A 27,250-nucleotide genomic window follows, 5' to 3' on the forward strand; every position below is an offset into this window, starting at 1 on the left:
TTCTTGGAGGAGGGCAGGTGGGAGGATCGGGGGGCTGTGCTGGGGCATCGCAGGGCACGTGAGGAGCATGGGCTTCTGTGAGAGCAAGTAGTGCGCACAGGAGAAACACGGGCATTGGGGCAGCTGGCCCGTTGCAGTTCGGCTGTCCTTCTAAGGACGGCTGTGTCCCTCGCCAGAGCGCCCCACGTTTTCTTGTGCAGCGGGCAGCGGGCAAGTGCTTCATGATTGGGCTTGGGGAGGTGGTGCTGTCCTCCAGCGCAGAGCGGGCAGTGGGGCAAGCCAGATCCGCTCACAGTGACTGGTGCGCTTTAATGCCCTCCCCTCGAGTGCTTGATCTCTCGGGTCTTGGCAGCGAACACGTGAAGCGGGGTATGTGGCTTGTGGAATAACCGCAGCTGGGAGTTCAGCACAGAGGGAGGCCCCGGGAGCACTCGGTGCAGCTCGGCTGCTGGAGGCCAGTGGAGACATGGTTCCAGGTGCTCAAGGCCATTGCTTCTAAGGAATGCCGCCCACCCCCATCTAGCTTGTTGGCCGAAGGCATGTTTATCATTTAGGGCAGTTCGGTGCACACTGATTGCTACTACCCTTCCCTGGGTTACTGGATTATTCTAAGAGCCTCTGGATCTCCCTGCCTACGGCCCCCCACCCACCCCATCTCCCTCTCAGCAGCCAGAGTAACCTTTTCAAAATGCAGTTCTCACCATGACCCCTCAGTGTCATCAGGATCAAACCCAGAGAACATTCCGGGTTTAACAGAGCTCTTGAACTGGAGCCCTGCCCATCCCTCCTCCCTCCTCCAAGTCCCTTCCCCTCCAACCATACCGATGTGCTAGGGCTTCCCTAAGGTCCTGTGCCCAGTATTGTTGGATCTTTGTATGTGCTGCCCTGTTCCTGGGAACACCTCTCTAGCCCAGCCTCGCTGATCTCAGATCTCTGCTTGGGCCTCACTCCCCTACCCTATCCCTTGGTCACTGCTGCTCACGAAGCTCTCTGAGGGCAGGGATCTTGTCCGCTCTGTTCACCTCTGTATCCGCGGAGTGGGCACAGATGGACTCCCGGGGAAGGCGCGCCCGGACCCCTGTGAGGGCTAGAGCCTGCGCTGAAGCGCTGGGTCCCAGTGGTGAGGAAGGTAGTGCTTGTGTCTGTAGAGCCACAGTCAGGGGCTCTTGCCAAAAAGCAGGTGATGGGTGCATGCTCTGGTCACGCTGAGGATCCCCTGTTCATTGCCACTGAGACTTTCTAGTTGCGTAATGGAAGAGACAGCGATTGATTATTTGCGATTTTGAGATTAGAGCTAGGAAACGGGCCTCTTCCCTAAACTGCTCCGCGAGCCGGCCTGCCTGCCACCAGAAGAGCCCCCGTCAGTTCCTTCCTGGGAAGCAGTGGCCTTGTGGGCTCTGTTGACACCGAGGGCTTCATGGAACGGTCAGTACCACCTGCCTTTGTCTTGTCTGATCTCACAGGGGCCTCGGGCTTTCCAAATCAGGTCCTTCAGGTGCTCTGGCACCTGCTGTCTCCCTCCCAGCTCCGGGTGGTAACAGCTGCTGCTCCCAGAGGAACCCACAGTAGGCTCCCGGCTTCCTGATTTTCCTGAGCTCTTAGCTCTTCGGTTTGGGCAGAGAAAAGGGGCGCAGGGTCTCTGCCTTTGTTTCTGATCCTTGTTGCCTTTCTTAGATTTGGGAACTCCTCATAACTTCCAGGGGGCATAGGGTGTCCTTCAAAGCAGAGCTGAAGCCCCTGTTTAAGAAGACAGGCCCCAGGGCTGCATCGGACACTCGATGTCCTGGAGAGAAAGCTGCGACGAGGGTGCGGGCTGTGTTGGGAAGACGCCGGCTCCTCCTCTGCCACTTGGGAGTCAGAAGGGCGAGCGTTCCCCCCGGGTGGAGGTGGGGAATAACATTTTTCTGTTTTATTGCACATCTTTTCTCCGTGGGCAGGATATTCAAGTCCACAGAAACGCTTATGAAGGTGCCATATACTATCCTGCAAACGAGAAATGCAGTCCCTAGGGTGGAGGGCCTCACTAGTTTTCCCTGGAATTAGGTTTCTGCCTTAAAACACCTTGACAGAAGAGCTTTCCTGCGTGCGGTGAGAGGCACCCTTAGGAAGGGGCAGGTCCAGCCTGCCTCCTCCCAGACCAGGGCGTCGTCCTCTGTTGCTCTAAGGTGCAGATCACCAGAACTGCTGGAAAGGTGGCAGGGGACCAGCCGGGGCGGGGGTGGGGGCGGCTTCATTCTCAGTGAGAGTGTCAAGCTGACTGCGAACTTGCTGGTCACCCCATTGGCTTCCACATTCTTTCCATTCCGGAGACCCAGGGAAAATCGGCCAACGCTCCACAGGCTTTGCAAACCTTTCCCTAATTAAAGGGCCGACCAGCTGTGTGCACAGCTCCTCTGCCTCACATCTCTGCCCTCCTGTGTTTGTGTTTAAAATTCCATCTTTCCAAAAAGCTTGCCACTCAGCAAGTCTCCTTGCAAGCCCCCGTGTTTGTTTGGGGAAGTCTTTTCCTCCAGTTTCTGTTCTGCCTGTGTACGGAAAGTCCAGGTCTCTTCAGGGTCATTCATGCAGGTGCGCTATCGTTGTCTGTGTTAGCGTTGATGTAGGCCCTGGGAGCTCCAGGCCTCCCAGATGTCACACTCCCGGAGGCCTGAGGGACTAGAGTGTCACTTTGGTTTCCTTTTGGGCAAAATGAACAAAAGAGCTTTGTCCTTCCATGGTTCTGGTGAGGGGGCAGTAGTACTGCAAGATCAGGGAAGTCGTTCCAGAAGAATCCAACTTAGGTCAGGATCAGGTCCAGCTGAGGAAGCTGGGCTGTCCCAAGGTAAAGAAGATACGGAGTTCTTGTCCACTGGAGTCGGGAGGTATAATTCATCAGAAACACACGAAGATCCCTTCCTTGGCCTTACCTTGCCCAAAGTGGGGAGGGTCTGTCTGGCTTCTGTGTTTTGGGAACCCTGTGGCATCCTGTTCCCACCGGACCCCGGGGAGCAGTATTTAGGTAACGTTTGGAGAGCTTTCACTGAGGAGGTTTGAAGAGTATCTCTGGAGGTTAGGTCCTGCCTCCTGGTGGGTGAGAAACACAAGACAGGAAAGTGAGTTGGAAAAAGAGTCCGTTTCCCCAGGACCCGGAGAGTCAGAAGGCTTGCTTGCTTGTCCTTCAGGGGCTAGGGGGTTCTGACGCGTGTCTGTCGCCAGCCCCTTAAAAGCCAGTGGCATGCTGACTGCCAGTGACGAGGTCTCCGATGAATGGAGGGCACACCAAAGTTGATGATCTATGTCACGGGCGGTAGGTAAGGCTGGACTTCCTTTTAGTGGGAGGCTCAGTGGGTGGGAGATCACTCCTGAAAGAGAGCAGAGGGGTAATGTAGGTTCTGTGTACAAAGAGAGAAATTTCTGAAGGACCTGGAATTGGAATTGAGAGGCAGAACCCTTGTGGTCGGAAGCCTGTTCCTTCTCCCTTGGGCTGTGTCCGGGTCCTGAGGCCTGGCACTGCGGGGGGGCGGGCTTAGCTCTTGGTCCCTCTCCGATCGCCCGTAGAGCCTCGCTCAGTAGATGCTGTGTTTAGTTTCAGAAGGAACGTCACAAGCTTCTGATTAGCTCGCAAAACCGTTTCCCGGAGAGTCGGAGAGATAAGTACATAGACTCTCTTCAGCTCTGAGACTTTGCAGGAACTTAAGGCTGAAATGAACCTTGGTGGTCGTTTGGTCCAGTGGCTTTCAGACATTTCTTAAATCGGTAGAGCACTCTCTCAAGCTACGTCTTACACAAAATTTCAACGAAATAGAGAGTGGTGGGTGGGCCTCCTCTTATCCCTGCCACCTTGAGCACACACACACCCCCACCAGCATCCCACCAGGCGTCTCCTCTCTGCCTCGGAGAACTGAGAGACACATCTGAGTCAGTTGGCCCATTTTAGAGATGAGGAAACAGGACCATCGAGTGATCTATCCCCATTTCGTTTTAGACCCAGCTCTGACTTCCAGGCCGACGGTGCGTCCCTACAATGTGTGACGTTAATTTATTTATTCCGATGTGGGAAAAGCTCTGGGTTTTGAGGGTCACTAGTCCAGGAGCTACTGAACATGAAGTGAAAGGCAACACTGCCATCGGGAGCCTGATGCCCAGAGTCTCTGCTGACGAACCCGAACTTGTATGCTCTCCTGAAAACCCAAACTGATATTTTTGCATTTGCACTGAACTTGGAGTTCCTTGGATATACCTGTGCTGTCTACCTGGGACATTCTTTCTTGATTCACTTCTTCTTTTTCTTTTTTTTTTAAACATCTTTGTGGTGGTAGAATCCACATAGTGTAACATTCACCCTTTGAAGGAGTGCGTTTCAGTGGTTTTTAGCACGTTCAGAGTTGTGCAGCTGTCTATACCCCAGGCCGTGCTCCCGTGACCTGGGGGGCACCCCATCTACACCTCAGTCTCACAGGCTTCACCGTGATTTGGCACCACATTCAGGCTTCACCTTCTGTAACTCAGCTCCGTGTTAGCTCCTCACATGTCTTGCCTGGACCCCTGGCTCTTTCTCTCCTGGGGGGCTCTGGGCCCTCCTCTTCGTCTCCGTGGCACAATGTGGGTGCATTTATTGTGCCCTCTCTCCTCCTGGACTTGGAGCTCCTGGAGGGTGGGAACTGTATCTAACCCCCCATACAGTTAGGTGGGTTTTATCTCTTACGAGCCAAAGTGGAGAGGAGCTCTTAGTCCTGAAGACCCCTGCCAATGAAGAGGACACCATCGGTGGCTCCAAAGCAGAGCTGACTTCTCCCCAGGAGAAAGAATTACAGATTTTATTTTTTTTATTCCATGGTAGTCATTTTCTTTGGATGACTCAGTGAAATTAAAACAAAACCTGATGAGACATCCATCCAGTGGAAGGAATCCAATGGGAAACGTTGTGGCCAGCCAGCCAAGATGGTTTTATGCTAAGAGAAGGGGAAAAACGCCCTGACTTGTGCATATGCCTCCCAGAACGTGGCCCATCCGTGCCGGCCTCCAGCCCCGCTCAGACACACACACACGCAAACAAAACAGCGTGAACAGTTCCACTCGGAAGGAACCAGTGGCCTCACTGGAACTTAGGTGGACTATTAGGGCTGTTGAGAAGTTTGTGGTCCTGAGCGTTGGGGGAGAATGTGTGGTGGAAAGAGCCAGAACTGTGGCCTATGACTCAGTGGCTCTGAGCCTCTGCTGCTGCTTCACGGGGTCATTGGCCTCCCGGAGTGGGGAGCAGCGGGGGGTGGCTCCTCCCGGGGGCGGGGGTGCTGTACAGGGCCTGGCCCGCGGTGGGGCCTCGGCAGGTCGGGGTGGGCTTGCTTTGGTTCACCTGCCGCACCCGCTCTGGAGAGCTGTCCCTTGGCCAGAACACACGGAGGACTCTCCGGCCGTTTGTCCCCGATTGGCATCGGAGCCCCTTTCTACGTCTCACCAGTGCAGCCCATCTCGCAGCTCCCTTCTCGTTCAGGTGGCACATGCCCTTTGTCAGGGTTCCGCAGCAGAATCTCATTTCTTGGATTTCCGCGCCAGCCCCTTCTTAGCTTTCAGGAAGGCTTGAGCCTGGAGGCTTGAGACGTGTATTTTCCAAAGCCTGAGTCCCGGCCCCAACCTGAATGCCCAGGGACGAGGGAGCAGGCTGATCCTTCGTTTGCCTTCCACCGGGACACCTCGCTGCCTTACCCTCAGGCCGCCGTGAGGAGGGAGGTTCACGGGGACCCAGTTATGCAAAACCCCCCCTTTGCCGGGCACTTGCTCTCTGCCGCTGTCCAGCTGGTGGTTCTTCTGGCGGAGATGTTTTCGCGCCGCGCTTGCTCTCCAGGCCAAGGACTCAGGGTCTTCCCCGGGATCACAGGAGGGCCACCGTGTCCCACGGGGCCACCGCGAGGGGCAAGTGAGCACTCGTGCAGGGAGCTCAGAGGGGTGCCTGGTGCGCCATCAGCCTTCGGAGAACGACTGCTGCTGCCAGGGCCCCAGCCGGTACAGCCGGAAATGAGGCTGGAGGTCCCCTGTCCTACCCCTGAAATCACAAGGCCTTCATGGAAAAGATTGTATTCTGAACGGGTTTCACGTAGTTTTCACCTGGTCATTTTCCCCGAAAGGTCTGAAGTGATTTGAAAGAACGCAGCCAATGCAGTGATCCCTTAGCAATGAAGAGGTCCCGCAGGACGGCCACGGCTCTGTGTCCGTGCTAGCCTGTGGGGTGCGGGCCGGCACCAGCCCCACTGTCTCCGCACGGTGGTCGCCCACTCCCCCAGGGCTGAGAACTCGAGTCTCCGTCTGACTGGGGGGCTGCAGTGCCATCCCCGGTCCTTGCCATCCCTCTTGCACACACTGACCCTCAGGCCCAGCCGGCCAGCCCCCGGTCCCACCTCCAGGAGAGGCATGGAAGAACACTTTGGAGCCTGCTTCCCACGGAGTCTGAATCGGACTTACGAAGATCAGAACTCTGCCCGAGGGACCGTGTCGGCAGCACTGGGAGCCCCACCAGTGTTGGGCCCCACCCCTGTCCTGAGGAGAGGGACCCTGTCCCGAACTTGCAAGGCCCGCGACCAAGGCCTTGTGGCCTGTAGGAGCATAGGCCTCCTCTGAGGCTTCGGGACTGCCTAGAGGAGGCAGGGGTCATTAGGTCCTGGGGGGGGAAAAGCAGCAGCCTGGGTCAGGATGGACCGTCTAGGACGTGGGGGCCCAGGCTGCAGGCACTTCTCCACACCGAGGCTACAGCGACTTCTATCTGGTGACTTTGCAGCCTCTAGCTTCGTGAAGGTGTTTGTGTATTGTGCTCTGTTCCTCAGGGACAAGGCCTTAATTAAGAGGCGCAGGCGGGTTAGAAGGACCCTGACTTCTCTTGACTTCCCTCCACCAGGGGAGGAGTCGTGCCCCTGGCCAGGGAACGGTTAATTTAATTAGGCTCCAAGTGCTGGTTCATCCTCTTCAGGGAAGCATAGGGTTACATGCGGACAACAGGAGCCTTGTGTGCGTGCCTGTGGTTGACTCACAGATAGCGATTTTAATTTTTCCTTTCAATTTGCCTTCTCTTTGCTTTGCCCCTTCCTGACCCTTGCTTTAGAAAACTGTTCTGGCCTCTTATTCCAGGCTGTGAGCTTCTAGAAGGCAGAGCTTTGGAGGCTGGAGTATGAATGGCTGAAACCCAGCCCAGGAAGTTTGCCTTTATTATTTATCTGTGGGGTGGTTTGGGGCACCTGCCTAAGAAAAGGAAGCAGGGAGGGACTTGTTTCTTGAGAAAGTTCTTTGTTGTTAGTGGCATGTGAAAAATTTGTTTCTAAGTAGAATAAAATATTTGTTGATCAAAAATGATTTCCTGGTGTTTGCCCTGTTGGCCAGCTTCATTTAGGCCCTGAGGACTGTGCCGCCAGCGACCAGTTGTGTGCCTGTTGTGAGCAGGCGCTTGGTCTGCTGTACCAGCCTCCTGGCCCTGAGGTGCACCCGGGTCATCGCTTCGTCACGTTTCCGAAGTAGGGAAATTGCTGCTTCCACTTCACGTGTCCTTCGAGTGCTAGTCTCGTTAATGCCACATCTTCACAATTTTACAGATATCTAACGAAGGATACAGTCTGTACTTCCTTTTGAAGAATAGCATTCTTAGAGTCAAGGGCTAGCTTAATTGGAAGAGGGCTGGATCTGAAAGGAGGGGGAGGGACGGCGCCCCCACCTATGTGTGTGCGTGGTTGGGAGTGGAGGAGCGAAGTGCACCGTGCCTGTTTCTCCTTGTGCTTGGCGCTGGGCTGTGGGCACAGGGTCCCTGCTGAGGTCCAGGTGTGGCTGGAGGGCTCTGGGTGGGCAGAGGGCCCCACAGCACAGTCCCCTCCATTGCTGGTTCCGTGCCCTGGGAGAGGTGCCCCAGAGCCTTTGCGCTGGCTCTTGCCCCCATTACAGTCCCCCGACCCTTCCTTCCTTCCTGTGTCATTGCTATGCTACCTCCCAGACCACCGACTCCTCACAGGCATGCCCTGTCGGTGTCCAGTGGCCGGAGCGTGCTTCCGGCTGTGTGTGCCCGTCTTGCCCGCCACCGTCCTCGGCCTCTAGCATCACCCTGGCGTGGGTACCCGGCATGCACCGAGCAGAATGAATCTCTTGGAGGCGGGTACCGTCGCGGCATTTCCGAGGTTAAGGAAGGGTACACTCAGCCAGGAAGTGGCAAACCAGGGATTTGGACTTGTGTTTGATTTCAAGGTTGGTGTTTTCCAGAATGCCACACTGTAGATTGTTTCTGACACCAGAATATGTGCCGCTACAAACGCCCTCTTTGGTCTTACATTTCATTTTTATGTTTGTTTATTTTTATTAAGGAAAAAAGGGGAAAGTTTGTAGCCTTAGAAAAAAATAAAACAAACCCAACTGTAAGCAGAGACCTCTGCTGGCCGCCGGGAGCTCCGGCGTCCTGACACTTGGCCGCCAGGGAGCCTGCGCTTCCAATGCTGGGAGAGGGTGCGGGGCCAGCAAGGCCTCTGCCCAGCCGTGATTTCACCGGCATTACTCACCCAAGTGTGCGACCCAGCGAGCAGGGTCTGTTTTTGATTCTTATCTCTCTGTGGCGGGCTCACAGCCAGCGGGCAGATCAAAAGACGGAATGTGTTCATTTGGCCTTTTTTTTTTTTTTTTTTTTTTTAAGAAACCGAGGCACAAGGGTACACTTCTTAAGGACAGGGGTGCCATGGATTGGATTATCCATGCAGTTGAACTGGTCTGGCTTTTGTGCTTTTTTAAGGGTTCATCTCAGGTTTCTTTTTTCTGGTTGAACAATTGTTTTCAACATCAATAACTAATGGAGAAGGGGAAGAGGCGAAGTAGAACCACATGGCAGCCCAGACGCGAACCTCGCTTGTGGCCGGAAGCTTCTGATTTGTATCTCTCTTCATGTGATCTGCTGTTGGGTTAGGTAGAAAAAGCCTTCAGTTTGGGGCAGCAGCACGAGTGGATGTAATTTTTTCATAACCGAACTGTTCTGTATCTCACATGTCCTGTCTCAGCCCTCTGGCAAGTAGTGCTGTGACTTTGGGCACGTTCTTTCTCCAAGGCCCGGCTTACCCTTCTTTAAAATAAGGGTTCTTGGGGCGCCTGGGTGGCTCAGCGGTTAAGCGGCTGCCTGTGGCCCAGGTCAGGATTCCAGAGTGCTAGGATCGAGCCCTGCATCAGGCTCCCGGCTCAGTGGGAAATCTGCTTCTCCCTCTGCCCCTGGCCCTGCTTGTGCGCGCGCTCTCGCTTTCTCTCTCTCTCTGGCTCTCACTCACTCACTCTCTCTCTCAAATGGTAAAGTCTTCAAAAAACAAAAAAAATAAGGATTCTCTAACTGTTCGACATCAAGGGGTATTTTGAAGATTAAAGGAGATGGTACAGGGAGAGGTTGTGGTACAGGGAGAGGTTGTGGTATGGTGTCTGGCGTGCACTCCCAGGGGCGGATTGTGGCGTCCTGCTCATCCTTATGCTCATTATTATTAGAGGATCACCTGCAGCTGGGGCTCAGGACATCCCTCCTGGGGTTTTTCTCTCCCTGTCCCAGTTCACTTTGTTCCCCTTCCGTGTGCCCCCCCACCCCCACTGCACACCAGGGAGCCAGGTGGTGGTGTAGGGGGCATGGCGCTCCCTGCTCCCTGGGGTGTGGCCTCAGAGGGGTTCCAGGTAGTGGAGAAATGAATCTGCAGAGCCCTGAACCCCACCCCACCAGGACGGTGCTCTGGCCAGTGAAGTGTTGTTTACAGTTCCAAGTCACTTAGAATTAAGTTCAAGTTCCCCCAACAGCCTGGACTAATCTGACAGCTTTGGTGTTACCCGAGCATTCCTCACAAAGGCTGTTAAGCGGTTCAGATGGGCAGTTTGGACAGAAACCATCCGGCCCTCGGGTGTCGGCACCAACCACATGTTCTCACTCAGAGGCAGCGGAGCTGATGACACGAGCACCCCGCAGTGAACTCTTGGCTTTGTTTGGACCCGTCCTTTCATTTCAATTGCTCTGCGAACTCATGATCCTTGAGACCTCATGGGATTTCTTCCACTGTCCTAAGCACTTAACAGGACTGAGTGGGGGTAGCCTTGGGGGTTGAGTCTGGAGAGTGCTGGTAACTAATGGACGGCAGAGATAAACGGCCTTGCTTCTGAGTTTACGGTAGGACCTCCAAGCAGTCAGCAGACCCGCTGGAGCCCCCACCACCCTCTGTGTGTCGCTGGGCTGGGTCGAGGGACGGGGCTCTGCTTCTCTAGGCTCAGAGTCAGAGCTCAGACTCAAAGAACAGTGGGTAGCCAGGAAGGAGTAAAGTGATAGCTGACGGCAGGATTAGAATGGCTGTCCCCAAAGCGTTTGGGATTCAGTTGACATCTGTGTTACTACAGGAATTCCAAAGAATTTGGCATCTTGGTAAAGAAGTCAGAGTTTGGGCTGGGTTCTGAAGGGTCATCGATTTGAGAGAAGAATGGGGATGGGTTGCCAGATTGAGCAAATGAAAACATATCCCATGTATTTGAGAGTCATTTTGTATCTGAAGTTAAAATTGAACTGCCCAGTCCTGTATTTTCTCCCACAAACCTATAAGGGAGGATATTTTTAGGCAGAAGAACACATGTGCTTACTGGCATGTGCAGGGAGCTGCGAACCGGGCAGAGTGGGGGTGGGAGGCTGCCGGCGGGGAGGTGGGGGGGTGGGATGGTGTGGGAGTAAGACAGGTTGGTGGGTGGCGTGCCAGATCGTGACTGACGCATGCTCGGGCAGCTGCTCTGGTACAAATCTGGGCACGCCGTGTCATCTCCACTTCTCGGTCCCCGTGACGACAGTAAGATGATTCTTCCAGAGCACTTGATCTCTGATCAAAGACACGGGACTGCTGGAAGGGAGTGGCATACAAAAATATGGTCCAACTTGAAAGTTTATCCAAAAGCCAAAAATTGTACTTGTTGGGTGAAGAACCAGCCGGCCGTATCATGTCGCAAATGCTCCTCACGGAATGACATGTCCCCCCATGCCCCAGGAGTTCCCCATGGTTGTCTGCACGCTGCTATAATTTTGTGGTGACAGTGCAGATGCGTGTTCTTCTGGGGTTGGTTAGTAGCTGGCCGTGGACTTTGAAAGCCCAGTCACAGATCTTCAGGGGTGGTGGGATGGGGGGGGTTCAGAAGCTCACTCGGATGCTCTCCTCGTGCCTGCTGCTGTTGCCCTAAACCGGGCAGCGGTGGAGTGGAGGTCAGCTTTGCCCAGACCTCGTGGGATCGAGAAGTTTCGTGACCGAACAGGAAAGGTAGGCTGGGCAGGGAGCAAGAGTGGCCCTTGGGGCCAGCTGGCACCGCAGACCCACCCGCTGCACCACTGCCTTAGCTTTGTACTTTGAAGACCTTGAGTTACAGCGCGGGAGGAGTGGAGTCTCTTCCGGTGCTTTACACTGACCTTGAAAGTTACCCTGATCTGCTTGGACAGCGGGGAGGGCTGGATCCCATTTTCTAGACCAGTGGCTGCCACATTTTTTGATTTCACAGGCCAGAAACTTTTTTCTTTTTTTTTTTTTTTTAAAGGTGGGGTGGGGGGTGGGTGGAGAAAGAAAACAGAAGAAGAGTAGGGCATCGGGTTGCCAACTTTTAAAACAAAAACCAAAACCTGTCATTTCATAACATTAAAGACATCTTAATACCCTGACCCCAAAAAGGCATTTTCCAAGTAAAGGATGAATACATTTAACTGTATGAAGGATTTTATGTCACTTTGTTTACAGTCTTTCTTTACCTGCAGTATTTTCACAAAGCAGTGACGTCAGTGTCACAGACCAGCGGTAGCCGGTCTCCAGCGACGCTCGCTCACTGCATTGGGTACGCGAGCAGCCAGCGCAGAGGCTGGAGCCCAGTCGCTCGGTTCCCAGTCTCGCTAGTCTCGCTACCGTTGCTGAGCTGCCCGGGGTCATGTAGTGATAAAAGCACAGGACTTGAATTACAACGCCAGCTCTCTTCGTCTTCGGGCTTCTCCACCACATCACAATGCATACTTGAGAAACCACAAGTGAAGTTGGTCTCTGGTGTCCTTCTTGACGGACCAGCTCTTCTGATAAATGTCCTTACTTCACACCAGCTCACAGACTTGAAAACAAAGCAGACTGGTGTTTGGGAGGCTCGGTCCCGTGCGCGGACACGGAGCACTCTGTGCTGTGAGCTCCCCCTGGCCGTGGGCCCTGACGATGCCGCCATGAACGGGACCCAAGTCCCGCCCCCATCCCCGGCAAAATCTACGTTCTGGGGAAGGGGATGCGAGACAGCAAATAAATTTATTTTTTTTTAAAGATTTATTTATTTATTTGAAAGACAGAGATCACAAGTAGGCAGAGAGGCAGGCAGAGAGAGAGGAGGAAGCAGGCTCCCCGCTGAGCAGAGAGCCCGATGTGGGGCTCGATCCCAGGACCCTGAGATCATGACCTGAGCCGAAGGCAGAGGCTTCAACCCACTGAGCCACTCAGGCGCCCCAGCAAATAAATTTAAAAGCCCCTTCAATCAGTATAAGTGTTAGGAAGAAATTACTGAAATACTTCTGATCCGTGGGTTAACCCCTTTTGGGCAGTGGTGCGGGCCAGCCTGTTTTGTACCAAATCCCATCATCTCACAAGCTTTCCTGGGTCCGGCGATGGAGCTGCAGAGCAGCATGACCGACAGCTGGGCCCAAGCAGAGCATTTCAGAACTGGATTCTAAAAGGTCCATTTGTATCCAAGGCCTGGAGCGGTGTGGTGAACTCAGGTGGGACCCAGACTGATGTTGCCATCGGAGAATCACAGACGGCACATGACACGGAGTACAGAGGAGGGAGAGTGGGCCTGTCGGTGTCTGTTACTAGCTTGTGTGTATCCCCCCTCCCCCGCCCCACCACACCCCTAGGCGCCGAACTGAATGCCGAATGCATGGTCTCATTTGATTGCCCCAAATCACAATGAGTGGGGTTTGTTATCCCTACTTGATAGATAGGGAAATTAAGCCGATAGTGCCAGGGCCCCAGCTGGTTAGAGCAGGGTTCTAGGCAGGAGTCAGGGTCCAGCAGGTAAGCTAGGGCAGCGGCCCAAAAGAACAAACGATGCTTGGGGAGAGGGCTGGTCCGGCTGGCTGGCATCGAGGGGCTCGGGTCATTTCACTGGGGCCTGCGCAGGAAAGCAGGCCTGCTTCCAAATCCCAGCCGCCCTGGGCCGGGAGCTGTTGGAGTCCTCGTCTTGGCCGGGACTTTCTTCCAGGCTCTGTGGCCGTTGGTTGCTGAGCGGGGAGGGGATCTGCCTCCGCAGTATACCTTCGGCAGTCACTGCCCTTCCTCTTTGTGATTGCGTTAAATCAGAGTTTGCGTCTCTACTGCTCGCTTCCTGTGGGCCTGGGGTAGCTAGGTAACTCTGGGCCTCCGCTGTCTGCGGTCTGCAAGATGGGCATAATACATGCGCACTTCACACAATGAGAGTGAACTCTCGGGCCCAGCATAGTGCATGGTACACAGCAGATGCTTGGAAATTGGGGGGGGGGGGGGGTTGACGTGCTCATCACCAAAACTCACTTTGAAATCGCCCTGTTTGGGGGCGCCCAGCTGGCTCCGTCAGTGGTGCACGCGACTCTTGATGCTGGGTAGGTTCAGCCCCATGTTTGCTGTAGAGATGATTTAAAAATAAAATCTCAAAAGGAAAAAATAGCCCCGTGTGTGTGTGCGTGCGTGTGTGTCTGTGTGTGTGTTCAAGGGGAGGGAACGCAGGCGGACATCGCAGGTTGTGTGCGGGATTTAGTGGGTGCACATTCCTTGCAGGGCTGGAGGACCCACACCGGCCCGTGTTGAGGGAACCAGTTGTCTCACGGAGGCCAGAGCTCATGAGAGCCAAGGTATCCTCCTCCAGTCGTGCCGGTTGGGGCCTGGCGAGCTGCTCTGAAGTACCTTGGGGTTCAGCAGAGGGTCCTGGGGAAGCCCACAGACGCCAGGTGGTCTAGGACGTGGCCGTCCCCTGCCCTGCCTTTCTGGAGGCGATTGGGGTCTTCGGGAGGAACGCAAGAACTGCTGTAGCAGTCCGCCCCCTGCTGCCAGGCTCTTCTGGGTATCTTTGCCATATGATCTAACTTTTCCATTCGGAAGGGCTGTTGGTGCAGTTGGCAGCCGCTGGCCTGGTAAACGATATGGTGGGGCCTCCATAAACCCGGGGCCGTGAAACGAGTAAGTCAGCACATTGAAAATACAGCGTGGAAGTGACTCAAGCCCAAAGGAATCCGTTTCTGAAAGTGCTGCCGTCCCTTCCTGGAATATTTTGGTGGAAATGGATGTTTGAATTGGGAGGAAGAGGCCGGCAGCCTAGTTACTGGTGGAGCCCTGGGTCCAGTTGGGCAGGATTTGCCCTGGGAGTCAGCCCCGCCCGGCCCAGGCCCCGGGGCCGCCACCCTCCTCCTCGGGGACGTGGCTCCACATGGGTCCACCTGAGGCAAGCTAGCTGGAGCTCGGCGCGGTGCCAGGCTAGTGTGCAGCTACCTTTGCAGCGGGTGGGGGCAACTCTGCGAGCTGGCCTGGTAGTGCTTGGCCAGGGGCCTGGAAAGTGTTGGAAACTGCACCCAGCATGGGAGCCCGTGGGAGCTCTCGAGCACGGACGGGTTATTCCCCGAGTTCTTTGGATTCCTGGTGTCTCAGACGTTTACCTTCTTCTCGGGACTTGAGCTTGCGCTCTGCCCTCCAGAGGCCAATGCCAGGCACGTACACACTTAACTGTACCAGACCACCCTGGCGACCAGGTAATTAGAGCTGCACGCAGGCTTGGAAGGCAGGCTGTGTTGGGAATCATGCTCCGCTGTAATTCAAGAACAGATTTCTTTATGGAGGGACACAGTTGGTGTCAGACACATGTGGAAAAGAACAGAACAGGCCCATGACTCTGGCAGAGGACCAGGGGCCAGATGTTCAATGTGCTGACCGTGATGTGGTCACGTTGCCATTAGCCAGCCTGGGCCGGACGTGGTGCTCTAACCCCGGTTCTGCCTTTTCCTTTCTTTCCGCCAGGTCCCCAGTCTGTGCGAAGATCTCCTGTCTTCTGTTGACCAGCCCCTGAAAATCGCCAGAGACAAGGTGGTGGGAAAGGATTACCTTTTGTGTGACTACAACAGAGATGGGGACTCCTACAGGTGAGCACCCGTCAGCCCTTGTCCTCTCTGGCTTTCCGCCCTTCCTTCCGTCCGTCCTTCCATCCAGTCAGCCTCTGTCTGTGGAGGGCCTCCTGTCAACATTGGAGACTCAGCAAGGAACGGAGGGCCCCGGCCCTGGCAGAGCCTCCGGACTGACGGGAGAAGGCCCTTGTCACGGCACAGAAGTTGCATGAAGTCGTGCTGAGGTCGCAAGGTACAGGGTGTTCCTGGTGTGGGGATCTGGAGCACGAGGATGGCCTGTGTGGGCGAGGGACGTTGAATGAAGCTTTGTCCAACAAACACGCGACTCCTTTCTCTTCCTGTCACCGTGCCGAGGGCTGTAGATGACGAGGCTGCCATCCGTCCCCACACTGGGCGGTCCCTTCGCTAGACCAGGACATGCTCCTCATGGCTGCTGGCTGTGTGTTGTGTTTCAGGCCGCCAGGGCCAGGCTTATTCGGAACTGGAGGAGAGCATGGGAGAGGCTGGGAAAACTCCTGGAAAGTTTGCTGACGGAGGTGGTGTGTGAGCTAGGTGTTTAAGGGTGTCTAGGCATTCTTCCTGTTCAAAAAGATCAGGAATCCCTAAACCCTCCAGCATTTCTGTGATGGATGGTTGAGGTCAGTGCCTTGGAGAATGGCGGAGGAATGCAGTCCGCTTTAGGTTTCTAATTTAGAGGCCATAGAACCCAGGCTGGGTGTTAAAGGTCCAGCTTAATGTGCTTCTGGGGGAGCAGGCAGAGTCTGAGGGATGGAAACAGGGAAGTCAGCCGACGTCAGCTCCAAACCGGCACGGCCCCCTCCCTGAGGCATCGAGGCCTTTGACAAGTTCCTTGTTGTCTCTGGTCTTTGGTTTCCTCCCATATCATCTGGAAATGAGAGCATTCGTTCCTCCAGCAGAACGCCCGGTACCCTCTGTCGGCCTGTACCGTGTGTGTGGACTCTGGTCTCAGTCCCTCTTCTGTGGAGCTGCGGTCCCAGTGAGGAGGCCAGGTCGCCAGCAAAAGCGGAAGTGGTAGAGCGTGGGAAAAGTGAGTCAGGAAAATAAAAAAGGACAAGGGGAAGGAGAGGCGGGATGGACAGTTCGGGAGGGCACCTCTGTTAGTGGGGACAGGTGAAGTGGGACTGGAGGATGAGGACATCGGGTCATGCGCGGTCTGGGAGGAGAGCCTCCAGGTGTAAAGTCCCGGTGGGGCTCAAGCTTGGCAGGAAGGCCGGGGCGCGAGGTGAGGTCAGAGGGTGCAGCACGGAGTCGCCGGCGGTTACGAGAGTTGATACACGCCACGTGCCGAAGGGCACAGAGCTTGGTGTGAATTACAGAGATTTCAGTAATGCTGACTTCTCAGAGAGACCAGACAGATGTTTGTGATCGTGTCCCTGTGCCAGCTTCAAATGGAAGTTAGATCAAGAGTAGATTGAGGCCTAGTGCAGACCAGAGACCGAAGGGCGATGGTGAGCCGTCATCGGACTTGAGGTCCGTTCTGAGCGCAGAGCCGGCGGCAGGGGCGTGTGGACCGGGGGGGGCGGGGGGGGGGGGTTACTGCAAGGCTTTTGGCCTGAGCAGCTAGAAGGCAGGGCCCGCTGTGGGTTGAGGTGAGGAAGACTCTGGGAGGGGCTGGTCTGGGGACATTGTAAGCCTTAGATGTCCAGTGGGCTGCGGAGAGCCCCAAGCTCCAGGAGCGGGGACAGGATGAGGTGGACACGTGGGTCCCCCACCCGTCACAGAGGTGTTGAGGCAGCCCTGGGCTAGATCGGGTTCCCCCGGAAGGGCCAGTCACTGTGGGTCGTGGGCATAGCGCCAGGTCCAGTCCTCGCTGGAGAGAAGTCTGGTGGCCCTAAGTGGTCTGACAGACCAGGCGACATAGCACTGAGGGACAGCTGGCCCGTCCAGCCCCGGGGTTCAGAGGAGGCTTCCCGGGGGGCGATCCTTGAGCTGAGTCTTGCTCCCCCAACGTCATCACTGTATTTCTGGCTTGCTTGTTCTGAAAACTCCGGCTCGCTGTGGACGGCAGCTGTCCCCGACAGCCCGTGGACGGCTGCAGTCACTTCCAGAGCCAGCGTCCATGCCTCGCCAGGCTTCCCGGGACTTGGTGCCTGTAGCCCTGCGGGTTGCCCCACCGACTCCCGCATTCCTGGGGCCCCGCCAAGGGGCCTGGGGGGACCTCAGCCAAAGAGGGGCCCCGGGTGTCAGGGCGCAGGACTGTTCTTTCCTTTTTCCCTTCTCAGTCTAAAACTTCAAGGTCCTCTGATTCTCTCCACACACTTCCATCCTAACTGTGCTTGATCGTTTGCTTAAATAAGATCCGTATGGCGTGACCATTGCCAGCAGCACTGTTTGAAACCTGTTAGCTCAAACAAAAAGCATTCTCTGAGGGAAATGAAAGGCCTGACTTGAAATCTAACCGTTCCTGTCCATCTGTCTTTTTTCAAACGGCCTCCATTTAAGCTCTTAAATGTGTTCCGAGTGCCCCTTCCACTAAGAATATTCTGGGTAATGTTATGATTTTTTTCCCCCAGCTACAATTACCCCGGCTCCAGGACTAACAGCTTCAAATGCTGTCGTCTGTGAGCCGGGAGAAATGTGAGTTACAGGCTTCTTGAAAATTCCAGGCCTCCCGTCTGCAGAAGAGAGATGGGCTCTTATGTCTAATCAGGTCGCCTTCAAATGAAAGCCAGTTGGAGAGGGTCTTCTAGGCCCCCAGGAAGGCGAAGGCTATGTAGCCGGGGGAAGGAAGGTCAGACCTGGGGGCTGTGCCGAGAAGTCCTGAGGGGGGGCACGTAGGGGAGGGGGGCCTCTGGCAAGTGCAGGTCCCAAGCCTAGTGTGGGGGACTGCACCCTGCCGCTGATCTTTGTCTCGGGTTTCTTGTTGTTGTTAAGTGCTTTGGTGTCCCTCAGAAAAAGCAGGAAGTGGCTCCTGCTCTGCTGGCTCGGAGGACCCCGGCACAGTCCCCTTGGGTCCTCGTTCCCACCTGCGCCGTGAGGCTTTGGCCCATCACCGCTGCTCACTGCCCAGGAGCTCTCCAGTTGGCACTTGTGGGCAGAGCGGGAGGAGAGCACGGGCTCCTTCCCCACGCGCCCTCGCAGCCTAGGGAGCGGGCGGGCTGCGGCCCCTGTCAGATTCCACGTTCATATGCGAGAGTTGGGGCCGGGGGGGGCTTCTTGGGGGGGGTGCGAGGGCATCTTCCCGCTTTTAACAGATTTCTCTAATGAGCATGTGGTGAAGCGCCAGGCTCTGTTGTGCTGAGCGAGCAGTGGCGATCAGGACAGGAAAGACTGGCCCTCTGAGAACCTCCGCTCCAGGATCGGTTGTCTGCATCAGTTCAGATACAGTAGAGTTAAAAATACAGCTCCTTGGCTGCGCTGGACACATTCCAGACACTCAGTGGCCTCCTGAAGCTCGTGGCTGCCATTTTGGACCGTGCTGAGGTAGAACATTTCTGTCCTGGAGGAAAGTTCTCCAAGGCAGCACAGTTTAGGGGGCTGCTGGAAGACGGGTTCTAACAAGAAGAAGAGACACGTCAGGCATGCTCTGGGAGCGAGAGGCCCCTCGGTGAGGATGTGAGGGTGCCCAGTGTCAGCTTCATACCTGCCCCCTAAGCCGGATGGGTCCTGGCTTACCCGACCACCCTTTCCCATGCCATGTGCCCAGTCCAGGGTGATCAGAGCTGGCCGCTGGTCATGGGGCAGAAAGAGCATCGTACCTCATTCTTGTCAAGTCTCTGTACCAAGTGAGGAGAACGGCGGGATGGGACGGTCGGCTGGGAAAGAAGGGTTTCCAGAGGCTCCTCGTGCCTCACAGTAGTCGGGGCTCCTGCTGTCTGGAGCCCCTTTTGGGAAGCAGGCACAGTGACTCTTTCCCAGCCCCCGAGAGAGCTGGGACCTCTGTGTGGAGGCGGCCCTGGAGAGCGGCCGCCAGCTTGCTCTGCTTCCATACTTGGGAGAAGAATGATGTTTATGCGTGGAATTCTTTAAAACGGGGTTCTGAAGGTGGCGATCCCCTTTTGCCATAACATCAATTCCAAATTGAAAGGTATTTTTTGAGCCTTCCATGAGGTAGAGGTTGCTTGTCAGAGGGTTGGGAAAGGCGTGATGCCGAGGAGTTTAATACCATCTAGGAGTGGGAAGGACTTTGTCCATGGCTCATGGCTCTCCCACCGCCCTCCATTCCTCTCACCTTTTCCTTCTCGTTCTTTCTCTGAACTCCACCTGCTGGAATTAACGAGTAGGTACTTCCCCTAGAACCACCTTTCCAGTACCCTCTGTCATTAAATGCTTTCCTGATGTGGCAAAATATATTTTTTTAATGCAGCAGGTTTTGGGGCTGGAAAACGAGAAGCTGGTTCTCATTACTTAGCAGTCTTTCTTTTCTCTTTCTTTTTTAAAGATTTCATTTGTTTATTGAGAGAGAGCGTGTGCACAGGCACACAGGTGGCAGGAGGGGCAGAGGGAGGGAGGGAGAGAGTCTCGAGCAGATGCTCTACCAAGTGCAGAACCTGAGACCAGGCTTGATCTCACACCTGAGATCACGACCTGAGCCAAAACCAAGAGTTGGACTCCCAACTGATTGAGTTTTTAGCAGGCTGTGTATTTATTCGTCCGTGGTTTCAGATGGGCAGGCTCTCCCGTTCCCGTGGAGAATAGGACCCCTCCGGCTTTCTCATGTGTCATCAGCAGGACCTGCCTGCCTCTACGACCAGCCGCTCTCTCAGTCCTTAGCTGCACAGGGAGGTGTCCGGAGTCCACATTCGTCCAGCGCTGCCTACAGGTCAGGGAGGCGACAGGGGCATCTGTTGATCGAGCCGATGGTGAAAACAAAGGGGCATTAGAAGAAGGGTGAGACGCTGTCTGTCCCGTCGTTGACGGTGCATGCCCGGCTCTGGTCTGGGCACTTGGTACGTTTTCTCCTTTGCTCCTGACAGCAGCCCTGTGGGTAGCGAATGGTAGCCTTGTTGAACGCGCTCGGGAAGGCAGGCTCAAAGAAGTCAAGACACTTGCCGGAAGGCCACAGCTGGTGAGTGGCAGCACTCAAGGTCCATGCCCAGGCCTGTCTGCCCCGAGCCCTGGCTGGGCAAACCTCAGGAAAGCCGTTGTTTGTTGCAGGGCCTGGAAACCTCTTTGCTCTGGGTAGTGGCTTTGCCCCTGAAGTGTCGGAGAGCCAGGGCTCGGCTCATGGCTCACAGGCCGCGTCCCCTGCAGTGACCGGTGTTACTTCCTTCTCCTTCCTCCCTTCCAGGTCACCGTGGAGTAACAAGTACGACCCTCCTTTGGAAGACGGGGCCATGCCTTCCGCTCGGCTGAGGAAGCTGGAGGTGGAAGCCAACAACGCCTTCGACCAGTACCGAGACCTGTGAGTGACTTCCTCCCTTCCCACGCCCGCACTCGTGGTTCTGATAAGTGCATCACAAAGGAAAGTGTGTGCAGGCCCAGCAGCCTTCCTCGAACCCGTCACCTGGCTTACCCAGTGAATTAAAACTGAGCCGTGAGGGTAGAATGCTGGACATAGCCTGGTGCCCGGGTCACTGGCAGGGGCCTCGACAGTGCCAGCGCTGCCGTATGCAGACCTGCCTGTGCGGGCCTGGCCTTGTGCCTCTGATACCAGCAGGTGCCCCCAGTGCTACATGCTCTGTGCACGTCATCCCAGAGCCTCACAAACACCATATCTGGTAGCCCCCGTTGCGCAGATGGACAGATGAAGGCTCAGAAAGATTGAGGCGTTTGTCTGACGCGAGAAGCAGAGCCAGGAGTCAGTCAGGCCTTTCTGTCTCCAGAGGCCCCGTGTTGTTACCATCCTGCACACCCTGGCCAGTCGTACCTGCGGCTCGGAGACCCCTGCTCCCATCAGGGCCCTTGCCCTCTCCGAGCCGCTGTGTCCCTGACTTCTGAAGTCTTTGGGCCTTCGCCTGTCTTGGAAAGCGTTTGTGCTGCGTCTGCTTAGATCCCCACCTCTCTTCTCTGCTTCTGTCTGGTCCTGCTGCCCCCCGTCCCACCATAAAGAGCGGCCACTTATTCACCCGCCTTGCAGGAAGGGCTCTGGAGAACGTTAGCCCCTGAAGCACTCTTTCCTGAACCAGTAGAATCTCATGGTAAAGTAAGTTTTGCCTTGAGAATAGAGCGCGGCTGTAAAAGACCTGGTACCGCCACCACACAAACTCCATCATCTCGGGAAGGGGCCCACAGACGTTCCTGTGAAGGGCCAGACGGCGAGCTAAAAGTTTGGGTTTCGTGGGTCTTAGAAGTCCCTATAATTTACTCTTTGTGTCTTATTGTTTTATGTGTATCACCCTCTACAAATGTAACCACACACACCCCCAAAACTACAGACGTAAAAGCCCCCTCTCAACCCTTGAGGTGGGTGGGATTTGGTCCTGCGGCTGTCATTTGCCCGCCCGGACCTAGGATCTAGGCAGGAAAGTGGAAGTGGGAGAAGCAGAGCATCTGAGCTGCTGGGACCGTTGTCCCGGAGCTGGCGGGGTGCCCGTGGCGTGGGGACCCCGGGCTCCGTGTTGCGGCAGCTGGCTGGCCCTCCCGCTCATGGCAGATTCGGGAGAACACCCTTCACGAGGAGAAGTGACACTTCTCAGACTGACACACAGGCCGAAAACCCGGCGGAAACGCCGAAGCAGACGGAGGGAATACCGGAACCCGGCCCGGAGGAGGCACGGTCAGGCGGGCCCCCACGTGTCTGCGGGCCCTGGCTGTGCCACTGTGTGGCTCCGCTGGAGCTTGGGCATCCGGCGCGTGCCAGCAGGTCTGGACCTTACGTCTCATCCCTGCAGGAGCCTCGGGGACAAGGGTTGCCCCTTCCTTACAATTGAGGAGACCGTGGGCTCCAGTCACTAAAGGACTCGAAGTAGAACGCAGAGGTGAAGAGCTAGGATTGGGTCTGTGTTTGTCTCAAGTTCCTGCAGGTTACCAGTCTTCACAGTTAAAGTAAGTCGTCGTGTTGAATGCGCCGTCACGTCCAGAACCACGCTGTCGGAGACCAGTTGCTCCTGCGGGGAGGCTGACGTGGACACATGGCTGTGTCCCGTCGTTGGTTCGTGGTGGGTTTGGGCTTTCCCCGGCCATTCGGCAGGAAGCCAGTCCGGCTCTCACACAGGAGCTTCTGGGTGGGGTCCGGCTCGCGTTGCAGTGGTACGATTGGCAACAAGAGGGCAGTGATGATTGAGCAGTCCCAGCCCTGTGTCTCAGTCAGCTCTGTGTTCACGGCCTCGCGGCTCTGCTTATCCCATGTCTCCAGGGCAGCCCGTGTGCCAGGATCGTCCCTGTCCCAGGGGAGGGGACAGATTCACAGAGCCGAAGTACCTTGCCCGGGCTCACACAGCTGGTGAGTGGTGAACCTGGGATGGAAAGCCATCCTCATCCAGCTCCAAAGTCCAAAATCTTCATTTACTTGCCCCGCACAGAAGGTGCCCACCAGGTCCTGGGGGTGAGTCCTTAAACATGGCAAACCACGTCCCCGCCTTCTGGGGCGTCCACTGTGGGAAGACACCACGTGTGAACGGGTGTCACAATAGGTAGCGGGATGGGGAGTGACTCCCGGCCTCTCCAGGACGTGACCTTGGAGCTGAGTGAGGTCGGATGCCGGGAGGGGGCTGGCCATGCCAGGGGCCAGGAAAGAGCGGTCTGTCAAGGCTGCTTCTGCAGGCTCCTCTTGGATTCCCCAAGAGTCAAAGCGAGAGTGGCTTCTTTTACAACATTAGGGTTTGAGTTATGACTTCCTGAATGAAGCGATTCAGACGTGTGGCCTTTGTACTGGCCTTTGGGCCAGCCCTGGGGAAGAGCCCAGCTCTCGTCTCTGACGTCTTATTTTCTTTTTCCTTCTTGCCTTATTGGTTTGCATGTGTAGTGATGCGCGCTTATCGTTAGGCTTGTCTCTTCTGTGAGGCCTTGACTGGCCAGGGTGTTCACCTCTCCTCAGGGCGGTCACACTGCTCGGGTCTAGAGGCTTGGGACTCCCCTCCCGCCCCCCTCCCCAGGTATATCTCCTTATGGCACCTCCTGGAAAGACTTCCCTTCCTGGGCAGATGTCCACCTGGAAGGTGGCGGATGTCTATGAGCCTGTGCTCCCCTTTCCAGGGGGAGGTGACCTGCTGGGCGTGTGGGAGGGGCTGACGGGACCACTACCGACACCCAAGTAGGAGATCAAAGCAGACAGGCCCAGAGCCAGAGGTGCTGTGGCCGTCTGCAGGCGTGGAACATGGCCCAGAGGACACCCTCCTGTCCCCAGCATCAGTGTGCTGCTGCTAGTCGGGGGGTAGAGTATTCAGGACCTCCGGGTGTTGGGGTGTGGGGTGGTTCATGTCTCCCCAAGTGACAGGCAGCTACTGGCCACCACAGCGGTGGTGGTTAGAGCCATCACTGGGGATCCAGAGTCCTGTTTCAAACCACCCACTGTTATCAGAATAATGAGGACGTTCTCTCCTGAGACTGTGTGTGGGGAACATTTTCCCAGCTGGACCACACATGATCAGTTAAAATGAAACCCATTTCAGACTAAAAATTATGAAAACAAATCTTGTATTTTTCCTTTTTTTTTTTTTTTAACCATCTTGGTACATTGCTCACCTCCAGAAGTTCTCATTCTCAGAGTGCCCTGAGTTGTTGGTGGCCACATTGGTGACCGTGGTATGGGGCCCAGAACATGAGCTCTTCTTTTTCCTGTGGTTTTGGAGCAGAGGGAAGTCAGTCAGGGGCTAAGAGGCCGTGTCTCTGCCTTGAACACAGGCCAGTGGTTACCTGGTGTTCTAGGGACCGGATTGTTCCATAGGATGAAGGGGCAGTAGGTCACACCTTCCCTTTTATCCTTTCTCTCTACCCCTTCCCATTAGAAAGACGCATTCCAGGGGCACCTGGCTGGCTCAGTGGGTAGAGTGCAGGACTCTGGATCTCCGGGTTGTGAGTTTGAGCCCCACATTGGGTGTGGGATTACTTAAAAATAAAATATTCAAAAAGAACAGCAACAAAGACACATTCAGTTCCTGTGGGAAGGCTCATTCGTTGTCACCCCCAGGGAATGAAGCTGCAGAGCACTCCTTCCGCCTGTCCTTCTGTCACTGGCAAAGGTCGCTCTGAGGGGAGGCATTCTGAGCTGCGGCAGGAGGAGCCGGCAAGGTGGCCGTGGCCCAGGCCTGGTGGGAGATGCCAGGAGGCTCGGGAAGAGGACGGAGTGCTGCCGCCGTGAGCGTGGAACAGGCACACCATTGTGTCCAGGAAGATGGGATGAGCAAGCCTGCCCTCTCCAGGGCACCCCGTTCCAGACTGGAGCTTGGCCTGTACCCCATGGGGGTTGACGAATGGGAAGAGCACACGTGTCCCCTGTGCTAACTATGTCTTTGAGTCCTGATGACCCTGGATGTTTCAGATTTCTTCGATCTCGATGGGTCACAGAGTTGGGACTGGGCCTACCGTGTGCTCGACTTCTTGACCACTGACCCTCTCAGGTGACTGAAGCTGCCAGGCTCCAGCCTTCGGGCTCGAATCCTCCGGTGGTGAACACTTCGGAGAGCTTCTGGTTGTGTGGACTGCTGCTGGGAAGGGCCCTCGCTGTGCTGGGAAGGGCACGGAATTTGGCTCAGAGATTGCTTCATCCTCTGAAGGTCTGGAGATTGGACATACACGAACACCTCCCCCCCCCCCCAAAAAAGGCCTAAAGTGTTCTTTCATCCACCCCGCTGGTTTATGCCCTGAGACTGGCCTTGTAGGGAGATTTTATCATCCTGACCTTTCTCCTCCTGCTTGTGGACCCGTTAACCTTGTTCCTTCTGCTGATGTTCTCCTTGGGGGGATGACTGCCAGAGACTAGAACTGAATGTGATCCAGGCCGGGCACCTAGAGCTGCCCGTGCTTTTCCAGAGAGGGAGAGAGAGAGAACTCGCTGTCTCCCCAGGAGCTGGTCAGAATGGTCACAGGGAGGGAGCTGGAGCCGGGATGGGTGGACCTGAAGGCCCTAACTTCTAACTCCCATGGGGGCGTGGTGCCCCCACCCCTGCCTGCACACCCCTTTCCCCCATTGTGGAAGAAATGTGCCTCCCTTCGGGGTGTGGGCAGGAGGCGAGTCGGAGCCCCTTAGAAGCCAGTGAAGTCTCTGCTTGCCTGACTCTCCACAGCTCCCTCACTGTGTTCTTCCCTGAGTCCCTACCATGTTTATTGATGTTGTTTTTTGCCATCGTCAGTGGCAGAAAAGGCCTGTGGTGGCAGTTTTCCCTGGGGAGTGACTGTCCAACATCTGTAGGTTGCACCACCCAAGCAATCCTGGTTTTCGGCTCAAGTAGTCCATTTGCGGCACGTGCTTAGGGATGTCAAGCCTGTTCTGCGGGCCAGTCGGGTGGGGTCTGCGCTCAGGCCATGCTGACTCCTCGCTGCCCTTCCCCGAGCCCTCCCATCCTGGTCACCAGCATCCAGCCTGCTCGATTCTTCTCTACCAAGCCCCAGTGTAGTTTTCTGCCTCTGAGCGTGGGCCCAGCGCAGTCCAGGGAATGTCATCGGAACACGCCTGGCATCTGGGAAGCGGGGAAGGTAGCAGAAAGGGCGGGCTCTCCGGCGGCTCAGGGGAGCGCTTTACATTCTTTCTCGGCAAAGTTGACTGCTTTTTTAGGCCCAAGTGAGGGTAGCTCATCAGTCACAAAACTCCACAAGCTGGTCTGCGCGTCTTTCTTAGGAGACTCGGCAGTGGGGTCTTCAACGCAGGGTGAGTGCTTGCTGCTGCCGGAGACCTCGCACTTGCGGTGTGAGCCACTGGTTGGCTGCCATGAACCCCAGGACCAGTGCTTTGACTTTTTTGGGTTCCCAGGGAAACCTTCCCAGCTCTGGCTTTCACGTTGGGTCTCACTGTTGCCTCTGTCGGCCTGGATTCTGCTGAGACCAGATGTTCTGACTGAAGGGGCTGGCACTGCTTTCGTCCAGAGATGATTACTCCCATCTGTGCCAGACATCTTGCCCCATGCTCTGCAATCCTCGGGTCTTGGCTTGCAGCAGATAATACCTTCAAACATGCGGTTGCAATTTATTGGCCTTATAAGTTAATTTTAGTGGGTGTGCAATTGATTGAAATCAAAGCTTAATGAAGGCCAGAGTCTAGGGGGGGTAGCGGAGCAGGGCGGGAAGGCATTCTGTGTTCTTCCCTTGCTTCAGGTCTGAGATAATCTTCAAAAGATTTAATTAGCTTTTCTAATCAACCCTTCTTGTCTGGAAGAAGTTTACAGAATGAAACAAGGCTGGCGTCCCTGTGGCAGTCCAGAAACCCACGAGCCTCTCTGGGGGCGGCCAGGGTGCTTGGTGGATGGGCTTGACCCCAGCTCCTGCCTTTTCTCCCCTCTCTGGGGCCATGCCAGAATCGTGGTTATTTCTGCCTCTTCCTCCTGTTCTCTGGCCCTCTGTCATTTGACATTTGGGCAACGCTGACTCTGGAAGGGCAGGGCGTCCTTATTCATGTGTGAAGAAGCGTCGTTGCTGTGGTTTTGGGAGTCCTGAAAACTCCCATGTTCCCGGCTGCCTTCCCAGACCTTGTTCCTGGGCCCCTCAGGTCCCCCCCCCCCAACCGCTTTCATCGGTCCTGGGGGATTTCAGCGTGTCTGTCCTGGTAGGAATTGCAGAAAGCAGAAAGCAGTGGGAGCTTTTCTGAAGAGAGGGGGGCAGCAGAAGCAGGGGCAGCAGGTCGGCGACGGTGGGAGGACCAGCTCAGACAGGAGGTGGAGACGCCCCAGGAGAAGGCTCAGGCCCACTGCCGTCCAGCCAGCTGCAGAGTCGGGAGGAGCCGGGCCTCGAGAGGGCCTGGACTTCATTCTGTCTTCCGCCCTACCCGCTCACTGACCTTGGGCCTCTGTTTCCTTATCTGTTTCCTTATCCTCTGCTGTCTTAGGGGCTGAGGGGGGCCCCCGCAAGGCTTCTCTTGGACTGACTCGTCAGGTCCACGTGGTGACCTTTGAGCTGTCAGGAAGACAGGATTGTTCTCATTTTATGGTCGTTATCCTGTGGCTGTCTTATGTTCTGTGGACACAGGGTGGTTTGGGTGCAGACACGGTGAGGTAGCAGGCCCTGGAATGCATCACCGGCCCCAGTGGAAGGCTGCGCATTCTGGCTGGGCCTCTGCTCCCAGCCCACCCTGAGACCTCAAGGAAATCCTGTCTCGAAAACGGAGTG

At 55.7% G+C, this 27,250-nt stretch overlaps 1 protein-coding gene across 2 annotated transcripts in view; it reads left to right on the plus strand.

The window, feature by feature from the left end:
* Positions 1-27,250, plus strand: part of CAPZB (capping actin protein of muscle Z-line subunit beta) — a 128,658-nt gene that overhangs the window by 73,043 nt on the left and 28,365 nt on the right. For both annotated transcript variants that reach the window (XM_080803167.1, XM_080803166.1), the window contains exons 3-4: positions 14,988-15,109; positions 20,343-20,456. In XM_080803167.1, coding sequence (XP_080659293.1) covers positions 14,988-15,109; positions 20,343-20,456 — 236 coding nt within the window. The remainder of the gene's footprint in view (positions 1-14,987; positions 15,110-20,342; positions 20,457-27,250) is intronic.

The sequence above is a fragment of the Martes martes genome (genome assembly GCF_963455335.1).
Source record: "Martes martes genome assembly, chromosome: 4".
In the NCBI taxonomy this organism is placed as follows: domain Eukaryota; kingdom Metazoa; phylum Chordata; class Mammalia; order Carnivora; family Mustelidae; genus Martes; species Martes martes.